General features: G+C 34.9%; 1 protein-coding gene across 1 annotated transcript in view; it reads right to left on the reverse strand.

Moving 5' to 3' along the window:
- Positions 1–12,950, reverse strand: part of RNF217 (ring finger protein 217) — a 193,937-nt gene that overhangs the window by 18,691 nt on the left and 162,296 nt on the right. The window contains 1 exon segment of the mRNA XM_024759018.1: positions 9,805–9,969. Within this exon segment, the coding sequence (XP_024614786.1) occupies positions 9,805–9,969 (165 nt within the window).

Here is a 12,950-nt window from a genome sequence, read left to right on the forward strand (position 1 = left end):
GCAATATGGAGCTATGGAAAAAAATAAAGCCTATCAGGAGCATATTACCTATTGAGGTAGGGGAAAGTGATTACTGAGAAGCTGAATTTTGCTCAAAGACATGAAGGGAGAGAGCTGGGTGTGTAGATATCTGGGGAAAGAATATTTCAAAGGGTAGAGCAGGCATGGACACCCTGAGAAGGAAACATGTCTCATGTTTTTTTTTTTTGCTGTACGCGAGCCTCTCACTGTTGTGGCCTCTCCCATTGCGGAGCACAGGCTCCGGACGCGCAGGCTCAGCGGCCGTGGCTCACGGGCCCAGCCGCTCCGCGGCATGTGGGATCCTCCCGGACCGGGGCACGAACCCGTGTCTCCTGCATCGGCAGGCGGACTCTCAACCACTGCGCCACCAGGGAAGCCCATGCCTCATGTTTTTGAAGCACAGCCAGGAGGGCAGTGTGGCTGGAGGAGGGTGAAGGAAGTACAAGATGAGGTCGGAGGAATAACGGGGTGCGGGCGTGAGCAGAGTGTGATGGGGCACATGGTCACTGTACGGACTAGCTTTTGCTTTGTGTGAGATGGGAGCCATGGAGGATTTTGAGCAGAGGGGTACGTAATCTGCCTTAGGTTTAGCAGTCTCATTCTGGCTGCTGGGCTGCTGGGTTAGGAACATTGTGAAGAGTAAGAATCCAGTCAGGAGGCTATTGCAAAAATCTCAGAGGGAGAAAGATGATGATGTCCTGTACCAGATTAGTGACAGCAAGGGTGCTGAGATGTTGTCAAATTCCACATATATTTCGATGGTACAATCTACAAAAGTTAATGACTGACTATGTGTGGGTGTGAGAGAAAGAGGTCAAATTCTTGACTTGAGCAGCTAGAAGGTTGCAGTTGCCATGTACTGAGACGGAGAAACTATGAGAAAGCCCATCTTGGGGACAGGAGAGTGCACTGTGCTGGAGAAGCTCACTAAGGCAAATGAAGACATTGCTTAGGAATTTGGATATAGACCTTTTCTCATAGTTCTCCAAACTTTGTTGATCTGCCTACTGATTGCTGCTACCAGCAAAACTTGTATCCTGTTTGGAGTTCTAAGTTGAGTTTGCTGCAGAAAGAAAAAGCAATTCTTAAAGCCTGAAATCAAATGAAAAGAAAAATAAATGAACCATCTTAGAAAGCTTTAGATCCTTTAGCAAAACTGGCCCCATAGGTATCCAAATGGAAAATGGGCAGATTTTTACTCAATTATTCCCTGTCTACACAGCTCATTGGCCTTCATTCCTCTCAGAAGCCCTCATCTCTAACAGGGGCTCTCCACAGGGTCTCTCAGGCCCCTGGAGAGGCTTCAGAATTTCTTTGGTAGGGGAATGTTCAGTTGTCACAAAGGTGACTGATACTGGCATCTTGGGCTGTTCTTCAATGTTTGGGACATCCCACACAGAAGAGATTTAGGTTCCACCCATACAATTTTCTGACACACTAGACATTCATATAGGTGAAAATCTGTTTATAAATATCTGAACATGTTACCTAATTTCATTTTATATATAAACGCAAATAATGTTTGTATGGTTTTACTAGATAATTTTTTAGTTACTGTATAACTACGGTGTAAACTGAGAAAGAATGATTGTATTCAGAATCTAACTTCATTTTATATATAAGCCCCAAAGACGTATGTATGATTTTTTTTTTTTTTTGCGGTACGCGGGCCTCTCACTGTTGTGGCCTCTCCCGTTGCGGAGCACAGGCTCCGGACGCGCAGGCTCAGCGGCCATGGCTCACGGGCCCAGCCGCTCCGCGGCATGCGGGATCCTCCTGGACCGGGGCACGAACCCGTGTCCCCTGCATTGGCAGGCGGACTCCCAACCACTCCGCCACCAGGGAAGCCCCTGTATGATTTTAATGTATCTTGAATTTTCTAGCAATAAAATTGTATACATTCATATGTACATATGCATACATATATAAGCATACATATATATACACACATACATATATACATATACACTAATTTTGTCCTCATTTTAAAATGTCAGATAAAAACGATAGCTATTGATAATATTTAGGCTTCACTTCATGGTTTCTTAAATCCAAATTTATGCATTTTAAATGGGTTCAAAAATCTGCTACTTTTTGTCTTTTAATGTCATGGTACCTGAACATTTACATGTTGAAATACATATTATTTCATTATATTTGCACTTATTTTTATTCTATATTACGAGGACAATGTATTGATTTTTAATGAAATGTTATACGTACTCACATTATACATTTAATCTCAGACAGTAAACAAATATTGAAGTTATTAGTCATAAAAATGGAGCATTGGATGAAATACAGTTTATATCCTATAAAACATTTGTCACCAAACAATCAGGCTCTTCTCACAACTAAGGTCTAGGTTTTGGCACTTCAAGAAAACAGTAGCAGTGATAACCGCTGCTTCAAATTTAGTGATTTCAAGCAATCTGGAGAGTTAAAGTGGGTAATTAGTGGTCAAGGAGAAGCTATTTTATTTTCTGCAACGGGCACTATTTAAAAGCAGTCACCAGCTGCTGAACATACTTTTGCAGCAATGTGTGAAGTGCTAGAGAATTGCAGGATTATCTATAAAATCCAACATTAATACCCTAAGTTCTTTCCTCAGTAACCATAGGCTCTATAGCTATAGCTCAGATATAAGAGCCCACAGACAGGGTTTGTGCTAATTTGATGTGAACAGGAGCAAATTAATCTTTTCTCTGAATCAATACATTTTTGCCAAAAGCATCCTATTACAGGATTTAAGAGAATAAAATATCTGAAAGGAAATATTTTGACAAGCAAATTCCTTAAATTCCAAATTCTCAACAAATTATGAATATAATGTACTTTCCCCTGCCTGCCTTTTGGTTCAGTTACTTAACCTCTCTTAAACTGTTTCTATATCTTTAAGTGGTGGTAATTACCCCTTTCTCACAACTTTCCTTTGAGATTTAAATGAGACAACAAATGGAACTCACATACTATTGAACCTATCGTTTTATTATTACTGTGAAACACCTTAAAGTTTTATCAAAAGGCATTTAATAGTTAAGATTTGGAGGGCACATTGGAACTTAGCATCTTAGTATCACATCTGAGGATCTGATGAGATAATATGCGTGTAAAACTGCAATGGAGAGTAATATGTAGTAAATATCAGTACATGTAGATAGTATTGCCATTATTATTACTGTGCTAACACTACAAAGAAAGACAGAGCGTTGTACAAAGGCATTTTTATGAATAAAATAAAGCTGGCATATTAGAACTCAGCACTCCCTGCTCATATCTTGGCATTTCTTAAAAAAAAAAAAAAAAAAAGTGACTGTCCTGCCTCCTAAAAATAGGATATATGTTGACCTTGGAATAAAATAAATGACTTAATTACCCTTAATTCATAAATCACATTACTTATATATTAGCCTATGAAAATGTATAACTTCCTAATTAATTATCCCTATTCAATGTTTTGTAAAATGTCCTAACTAGAGATATGTTATTACTTATATAAGAGAAAAATTAAAGTGGTCAGCTGCATGTCATCTAGTTGGCTATGACTATATTTGTACCACATTATATAAATGTTTACATAAGTATTTCTCTTATCTGACATTAAGGAAGAATGTAGTTTGGGGTAGGGATGTTTGAGGAATTCCCCTTCAATTTTCTAAATTATGAAAAGCTAACCATTTTGAGAAATATTAACACCAACTTTGCTTTAGTAAGCCCAGTATTCTTAGAAACATTGAACTTTTACCTGAGGAAGGAAAAAGAAAATGTAATAGTCAAATCCTTAGAGGTTGCAGAGGCAAACAGAGATGTGTAAGCAGCTCCACAAAGCTGTGATGTTAGAGTCCTTCTGTTCTCTTGTTAGGTTTTACTTATTTTTACTCATGAAGTATTTCCAACATTTAAGATTTAAAGATGACAGTGTAACAGACATGCATGGATTTACCACTGATATTTAATAATGTTAACATATTACAATATTTCTTTCAGAAATATTTTTGAAGAGATAAAATTTTCTTTTTATACTGCCTTTTTTATAAAATTGTTTCTTAACTTTAACTTCCTGCTGGCTTTAAACTGGCTCGCCTCAAATTATTGGGTAAAAGGGCCTGAAGGTGTGTCCAGCTCTGTTTTGAAAGTACGTACGTTAAAAAAATATACTCAGAGGGCAGAAATCTGGCCTTTGTCGAGTTCTGAATGTTAAAACCCCATTTTAAAAAACATTTTAAATAGAAAAACATGATATAGCTAAAAGATAAAACCTGGTTAACTAACACTAATTGCCTAGTATTAAACCTTTTGAGGAACAATCAGAAGATTGGATCATTAACCATTCTTACAGAGTTCTCATTTACATTCCTGAAGGTTCATGATTGTTTTTAGCTTTAATGATGCTTATTATAATATTAGACAATAATATTAGAGATTTCTAATTCTTCTAAAATCGTTCAGGCCTTTAGAATCATCCAGCTGGGGTTTGCTATGACCTAACACACATTTATTAATAAACTAAAATAAATAATAAAAAGACTTTCGGGGAGTTCCCTGATGGCCTACTGGTTAGGATTATGGGCTTTCACTGCTGTGGCCAAGGTTCAATCCCTGATTGGGGAACTGAGATCCTGCAAGCCGCACAGTGCTGCCAAATAAAAAAAAAAAGACTTTTTATAAAGTATGCGTTGAACAATAAAATTATAGGTGGTCGCCATTTTCTGGAAAAAAGGAAATGATAAAATAATTTCTTTGTTTTTTGCTTTTAATTTAGTTAGTGGGGTATTACTGTACCATTTAAAGAACTATCAATGTATACTTTGGAATAGTTTAAGTATTTCAGGCTTTCAAATGATAATATATATTTTTAAAAATTTGCACTTAATACTGTTTCCAAAATTTTTTATGAACAATTTAAATCTAAAGTATACAAATGAAATTGCTTACAACTGCTTACTTATTTGTTTTGTATTGTATAATCTCATGTTTGTTAATTTTTAGGTGTGCATCTCACTTTTCACTTTCTTTGACAATTTTTTTTCTTATTAACTCAGAGTTTAGTGTCTAATCTGTGTTATAAGACACAAGTCTCAAATGAATTTTTGCATAAAACTGAACAAATATTCTAATACCTCCAACAAAATTTAAATCTGCTATTTGCTTTAAATTTAATTTAAAATTATCATGAACTAGATTTAGTCTTGTGGTAACTATTTTCCAGAGAGACATTTTAAAATTAGCATATATTTCTGGTAGGTTAAGAATTTATACAAAATAGAAGACACATTTTTAAGATAAAAATTGGTGTCTCACAAGTGACTGAAGAATACTATGAATTAGGGAAGCAATGAGACTCAAAAAAAATGGCTAAGAAAAGTTGATCTTACTATGCTACTATTAATTTTTCATAAAAATGTCCTATAAATAAATGACTTCCATAAATGCTTGTATATTTTTACACTAGTATTAAAAAAAACACACTTATGAATAAGTATCTTGATTGTATATGGGAGAAAAAATGTTTTAATAGTCTGATTATCTGCCAAAATTCAATTATAAATAATAATTTTGATTTCTCAGCATAAGTCAAATCTCTTCATAATATTATACCATCTATTAAACTGATCTTTCCACTTGAGATAAAGATAAAAACTCATTACAGGATAAATAATAATTATAAGCTAATGAAAGAAAAGTTGGTTTATTTGGAATACTAATTGAAATAATGAATTGATTATCAAACCTTGTATGGATGGGAAAATTTTACAAAAGCATAATCATTTAACACTCACCAGTACAAGCACAGAAGTTTTTTTAAAAAATTAGCAGCTACAAGATTAGGGAGCTCAGAAAAGAGCTCTTATATAAATTTAACATATGTTTAGAGAAAAATTACAAATCAATGGGTAGGGGGACACATTTAGATTAGATGCTATTAATTTGGAAAAAATTAGTGTATGTATCCAATGCATAATAAACATCAAAATAAGTAATGGGTAGATCAAAGAGTTAAAATATTTAGAAATTAAATACTAAAAAGAAAGAAAGAAAATAGACCATTTATCAAGCTTCTGGATGATAGATAACTTTTTAGGCTTAGTAGTAAAATATTTATAAAAGATATATAAATATAAATATATTCACATATCATATATATGTATGTGTTTATGTGTTCTTTCTTTCCAAAAATAAAAAGAATGATATATTTGGTCAAACACAAATTTTTAAAAATTAAAAAAATGCACACACATAAACCAATTAAGTTTAAAAAAATTATCACTGATATAAAAGAAAGTAATAAAAGATAGGAAAGAATATGTCAGAAAAGGAATTAATATTTTCAAATAGAAAATAGAGAGCTCATATAGTTTGATAATAAAAAATATCCCCAACCTGACCTAAACAAGTGGGCAAAGGATATGAACAGATAATTCAAAAAGGGGCATTTCAAACTCACAAATACATGAATTCGTACTCAATCTAAAAGCAAACAAGACAATTCAAAATATAAGAACAAAATATTTTTAAAGTATTAAATATGCATTTAAAAATACTTGAACTGCTAATAAGAAATGATCATACAGAAATAGGTTCTCAGATTTTTCTGGTGGAATTATAAATTGTTTCAGTCTTTTTAGAAAGCAAATTGGCACTATGTACCAAATACTGAAAACACTGATATCCTTTAACCTAGTAATTCTGTCTTCAGGAATATATGCTTTTAAGGGTCCAAAATATGGAAAAATACATATTCAAGATGAATATCAATACACTATTTATAATATATAGATATTTTTAAAAAAACCCCGAACACCAACAAAGCCAGCTTTGGTAACTAACAGCAGAAGGATATTTAAGCAAATATTACTTAGTTAGTAAATGTTACGAAAAGTATTTAGTAACGTAAGAAAGGTTTGACGTGTTCAATGGAAAAATAAAGCATATCAAATTATCCCCATACTACGATTCTATTTTTTTTAAAGCTACTTAAATAGGGGAGAGACCGAGGAGACACTAATATGTTAACAGTGAGTATATTGGAGTGGCAGGATTCTGGTGAATTCTTTCCCTCTCTTTTCCAAATTTCTATCATATGTTATATGACCTCTATGAACAAAACAAACATTTAAAAATCAAAATAGGGCTTCCCTGGTGGCGCAGCGGTTGAGGGTCCGCCTGCCGATGCAGGGGACATGGGTTCGTGCCCCGGTCCGGGAAGATCCCACATGCCGCGGAGCGGCTGGGCCCGTGAGCCATGGCCGCTGAGCCTGCGCGTCCGGAGCCTGTGCTCCGCAACGGGAGAGGCCACAACAGTGAGAGGCCCGCGTACCGCAAAAAAATAAAATAAAATAAAAAATCAAAATCAAAATAATTATTAAAATTATGAATCAATCTAAGCAAATATACCTGTGCAGGGTACATAAATATACTTTGGTCACAACAAAATTTTAAACATATTTGATTATTGAAAATATATTCATAGGAAAATATATGATAATTCTTTTGTTCACCTGGAAGCACTGTGTGAAATTTTTTTCATAAATTCCTAGCATCTTCCTTTTTCATATTTATAAATTTTAAAAGATTATTTATAAAAATAAAGCCTTGGAATATAAAATATTAATACACTGAATAACATCTCCTTGTGGATTTCTAGTATTAGAGAGGCTTCATGGGCAAAAATATAATTTTATGGTCCAACAACAATGACAAAAAAATCACAATTAAGAAAGTGCAAAACTTTAAAGTCATATGCTTATAAAAGCCCTGAAACTATCTGTATTCAAAACGAGTCATAAAATACGACTTAAGCTGACATAAATTTTATGGAACCTGGATCTCACCAGCAAGTAGATTCTCCACTACAAGGTAGTCATGTAAACTCATTCCAGGGTTCTTTGGCTCCTTCCCCTTCAGCTATTTAAAAGGTAGTTCATTTTCAAACCCCAACCTTTTAGCTATTATTTCAAAAGAGAACCAGCATGTATGCATCCTCTTAGCTGTTTATCTATATTTGTAAAAACTGTGGGAGCTGTTAGTGCATTCAGTAAATTCCTTACAGCTGGGTGCTTTTTCTTTCAATACATCGTTCATTTAATGTTCATTGAGTTCATTTAATGTTAGATTGAGGGATTACAGTAACAAACGTATGTTTTTATGTATTACCTCAACTCATTCAGAAAATCCCTAACATATAATGCTGCAGTAGCCCTCATTTAGCACTCATTCTTAGAGCCAGGCCGACTGGTAATTGTTTCACAGCTTTCCAGAGGGATATAAAGTATACTTAAGAACAAAGTGTCAAGCAGAATGACTTAAACAGCGCTCCTGAATTCCTACTGGCCTTTATTTAGTTTGAAACTGAGCAGTACCTCTGAGTAAATTGGAAAGGCAACAGAAAGGGGGAAAGGCCTCATCTTCCCATTGTTCTTCAATGGGTAAAAAATAAAAATCTACGGAGCAATTGATGCAGTGATCTGAAGCAGCCTTACTAAAACACCACTGTAAAGCAATTATACTTCAATAAAGATGTTTAAAAAAAAATCAAAGGGATAATTGTAAATGAATTTGCCTTCTACACGGAAAACAAAGAAAGCTTTAACTCAAACATCTGTAGACGTCACTTTTAAGACAGCCGGGCCATCCAAACTATTTCAAAAATTTCTTCCAATTGCTAAGAACATAACATGTTCCAATTGCTAAGAACATAACATGTTCCAATTGCTAAGAACATAACATGTTATTTCAGGCAATGCTTTACTTACTATACATATAAACTAGTATGTGAATTTGATGTAGTGAATCTGTACATTATATTTATTCTCATTTATAGGCTTCAGAATATACTTCTACTACTTCAAGCTTCATTCACATGATTAATTTAAAAATTTTTCCTGATAATTCAAATTTCATTTATCTTGGTGCTAAGCATCCTGGAGGGAATTGCAAAATTATTCTTGAAAGAAAATTAGGCCTGGTTTAGACAAGATTATCAAAAATAAATTTGGCACAAAATGGAAACCACACATGGTGGAGTGTACATGTGCATTTACATACATATAATTTTCTAAAGTGAGCTTTAAAAAAAAAAAATTTCAAACTTCAACAGACCCCTATCCTATAAGAGTCAAATCCAAAGTTTTCTGGCTGGATTTACGTGCTGATTTGTCTATAGGAGATCATTCCCTGGCTGTCTGCATGGTTGACTTTCAACATCTAGGTCTCTGCTCAAATGTTTGCTAACTCCTGATTACTTGCATGAAAGTAAAATGGGATTCATAAAGTCCTGATTTTAGCTCTTAGCTTCTACGTCACCAGATTTACAAAAAGGGAAATGACCAGTTTAATGTAATCCTAAAGTGATAAGCAATGGCAGAGGGGAAAAATCCCAAAGGATTACAAGGATTCAGAGCCTACCTAATTGAGAAGTGATTATAGTCCATGTTGGCAAACTAGAAATAATACTTTGTATCATTTTCATATGAGCTTCTTCCTGTACACACATCTCCATTTTTAAATGGTAAATTAGAATTTTGAAGTTTAAGATCCATATTTATATGTAGCCTCCTTAAATTCTGAAATGTAATGTAAGAATATACATTGTTTATATATAAAAATCTTCATTTTAGTTATATAATATAATTACTCTTCTAAAATGAAACAGCAAATATTCTTTTTCTCCACCTCTGCATTAAGAAAGTTATACAGAGACTTCACTTCAATATTGTAAATAGTATCGTTCAGTGATAGCCAGATGCACGTGTTTGTTTCCTTCCCTCCCGAAGTTTGTCTCACCTTGCACTTCGGACACTTCTGGGCGTTCCTCTGCCCATGCTCAATTTCGCTGGCCCAGTGACGCAATAATTTGTCTCCTTTTTTGTACTCCTTGCAGTTAACACCTTCATGCCAAGGAGAGTGGCACTTAAAACACCAGACGAATTGGCAAGTGGGGCACTGGATCTGCATAAGGAAAAGTAATATTAAGTACTAGTAGGTATATTAAATTGTTTAAAAAGATAAGAATGGTGATGCTTAGGGAAATTAGCTAAAAGGCTATAATTGGTCCAAATTTAAAATACCTCCCCCTATACAAAACTGAAACTAGAATAAGATATGACTGTTCTGTTATTAAAGGAGGAAAGAATTGCTTTGGCATGGGTGATTTGACTGTTTGTAGACCACACTAGAATTAAACCCTTCGGATATTCTGGAAATCAATTTGGCCTTAAGAAAACCCCCTAGATTGAAGCACAGAGTAAAATCTGAAGGCTCACAATGCCCCAGATCCACACTCAGGCTTCTGCTCTTGAACTCGCCTGTCCCTTGAACCAATTTTCCAGGCATTTCCATCGCTCTTCTTACCAACAGCTTCATTCACTTTTATAAAATCAAAGCTCCACAGATGCTTCATCAAATGAAAAATGCACTGGCAAATAAACTACTATACCAGCATTTGCTGTGATAATGGATATCCATGGTTTGCTATTAATCTAAGGGAGGTTAATTATAAAAATAATATAAAGGATCTTATTAGAAATATATACATATGGTGGTCCTGTGGCCTGTACCTAGGAAACCATCAGAAGATGTCTTCGTAAGTTCACTATGTGGAGGTGTATGTGAAAAGTGCATGTATATGTTTTGAAAATATTTGTCTTCCACTTGACATGAAAGACACTTTATCTGACTTCCTGTATTTTGAATAACAGTGCGGCATCCCATTCTCTCACCATATTTCTGGTCCTCACTCTCTACAAACATATGAGCATAACTTGACTTTCCCAGTTCTGTCTGATTAAAGTGAGTTAATAAAATGTCTCACTATAAACAACTGACTATTCTCTGTGCTCCTGCAAATTACTTCACTGAGCATGACTGAATTTACTGACTACACTTTGAAGATTAGTTAGAATCTCTTTTGGTAAACTGTATACAATATCACTACTTTCTTTTTTGGAAAACCACTTTTTTGACAATGGTGGTTCCAATCTATAGATTAACTGAGTGGCAATTACAATCAGCTTTTATGTTTATACCTCAAAGCATGGCAGTATTCATCTATGTCAAGAATAGATAATGTTATTCCTAGGCAAATATGAGTAACAAAAATACTTTCTCTTTTACTTTATAGCAAAACAAAACAGTATTTTGTCATAAAATTCTAAAAATCTTCATGCTTATTTATTAAAATGCTGTTATATGGTAACGTTTATACGGCTGTATAACATGCATAATTTATCTTTATCAACAAAATAATGCCGTAAAGTCGATATGAACATCATAAGTTTACAGATGAGGAAACTAATGCTCACAGAGATTAAATAACTTGCCCAAAGAAACATAGCAAGTAAAGTTGTCTGACTTCAAGGCCAGCATCGTTTTCATTGTGCCAAAACAATTCCTCATACTAAACAGCATTCTTGCTTTGATGACTGAAAACCAAAGTGTAAAAGTCAAAGAAGGTCATGTGGTTAATCTATTCAGTAAATCAGAATTCTATATGATTATCAACATAAGGTGAATTTTGAAAATCCCTTTCAAGATTTTACTCCCATAAATTAGGAGACCCTGTTTTTTTTTTAAAGGATGATACTATTTAGTCATTTAAAATAGCCATTTTTGCCTTTTCTGATCATTAAAGTTAAAATAAGTTATTATTATTTTTTAATTCTTTATTTATTTTTGGCTGTGTTGGGTCTTCGTTTCTGTGCGAGGGCTTTCTCTAGTTGCGGCAAGCGGGGGCCCCTCTTCATCGCGATGCGCGGGCCTCTCACTATCGTGGCCTCTCTTGTTGTGGAGCACAGGCTCCAGACGCGCAGGCTCAGTAGTTGTGGCTCACGGGCCTAGTTGCTCCGCGGCATGTGGGATCTTCCCAGACCAGGGCTCGAACCTGTGTCCACTGCATCGGCAGGCGGACTCTCAACCACTGCGCCACCAGGGAAGCCCAAAATAAGTTATTTTTAAAGTAAGAAGAATGAGTCGAAATGGGTAAACTCCAGATAATAAAACAATGTAAAAAGATCACTTAAAACAATGAAGAATACATGTGAATATTACATGGGGGCCTACATGAATGTAATTTTTGAATGTAATGAATGAAACGAGGAAGTCGAAAAGACTCACTTTTCCTCCTGCTTCTGCCACTACGTCAGAAGGGCTGGAATATTTAATTCAGTTCTCTTCTATTAGACATTATACATAATTCTAAATTACTGAACTCTAGCACTGTTAAATTAAAAAAAAACAAACCTCTTTGGTTTTTAATCAGTCAGTCTTAGATTATACTTATGAAATGAATAGTAGAAGAATGACTGTAATGGGGGCTTTGAAACTGGGATTAACTCAAAGGATGTCAGACATTATAATGGTTCAAGGATCTCTGTGACCAAGTGCTGAACTATCTATGGATCTCTAATGAAGACAATTAGAAATGTAGGTTCTCCTAAGAATGATAAGGAATCTAATACTTAGTGTCCTTCCCAGGGACTCTGGCTCCCAACTTCACATAATAAACAACTAAGTTTCACTGCCGATCCTCACAGACAACACAGACTTGGTTGCAAACTATGAAAGGAGTTTTGCAGCAAGCTCTCAAGTGAAGATAAATAATTTAAATTCAGACTCGCCTGCTTACTGTCTCACTGAAAACATTAAAATAACTACTGCCTTGCTTTGGATTAAAATAATACAAGGACTAATCACCAATCCCAACCACCTTGTTATTCAAAGACTGTACCTGAATTGTTTAAATACTGACTTTTTGGTTTGAAGATGCCTTATTCATTCCAACCGTAACCATATTCAAAATTGTAGACATGAACACTGCATCTTCCTCCACATGAAATGCCATCTCACAGCCACAGCCCTCCCACACAGAGTGCCTGCCTCCTGAGTCATTATGTTCACACAGCGGTCACCACACTCTACGCTGGCTACTCAAA

The sequence above is a fragment of the Neophocaena asiaeorientalis genome, unplaced genomic scaffold, assembly GCF_003031525.2.
Source record: "Neophocaena asiaeorientalis asiaeorientalis breed wild unplaced genomic scaffold, Neophocaena_asiaeorientalis_V1.1 scaffold5, whole genome shotgun sequence".
Taxonomy (NCBI): Eukaryota; Metazoa; Chordata; class Mammalia; order Artiodactyla; family Phocoenidae; genus Neophocaena; species Neophocaena asiaeorientalis.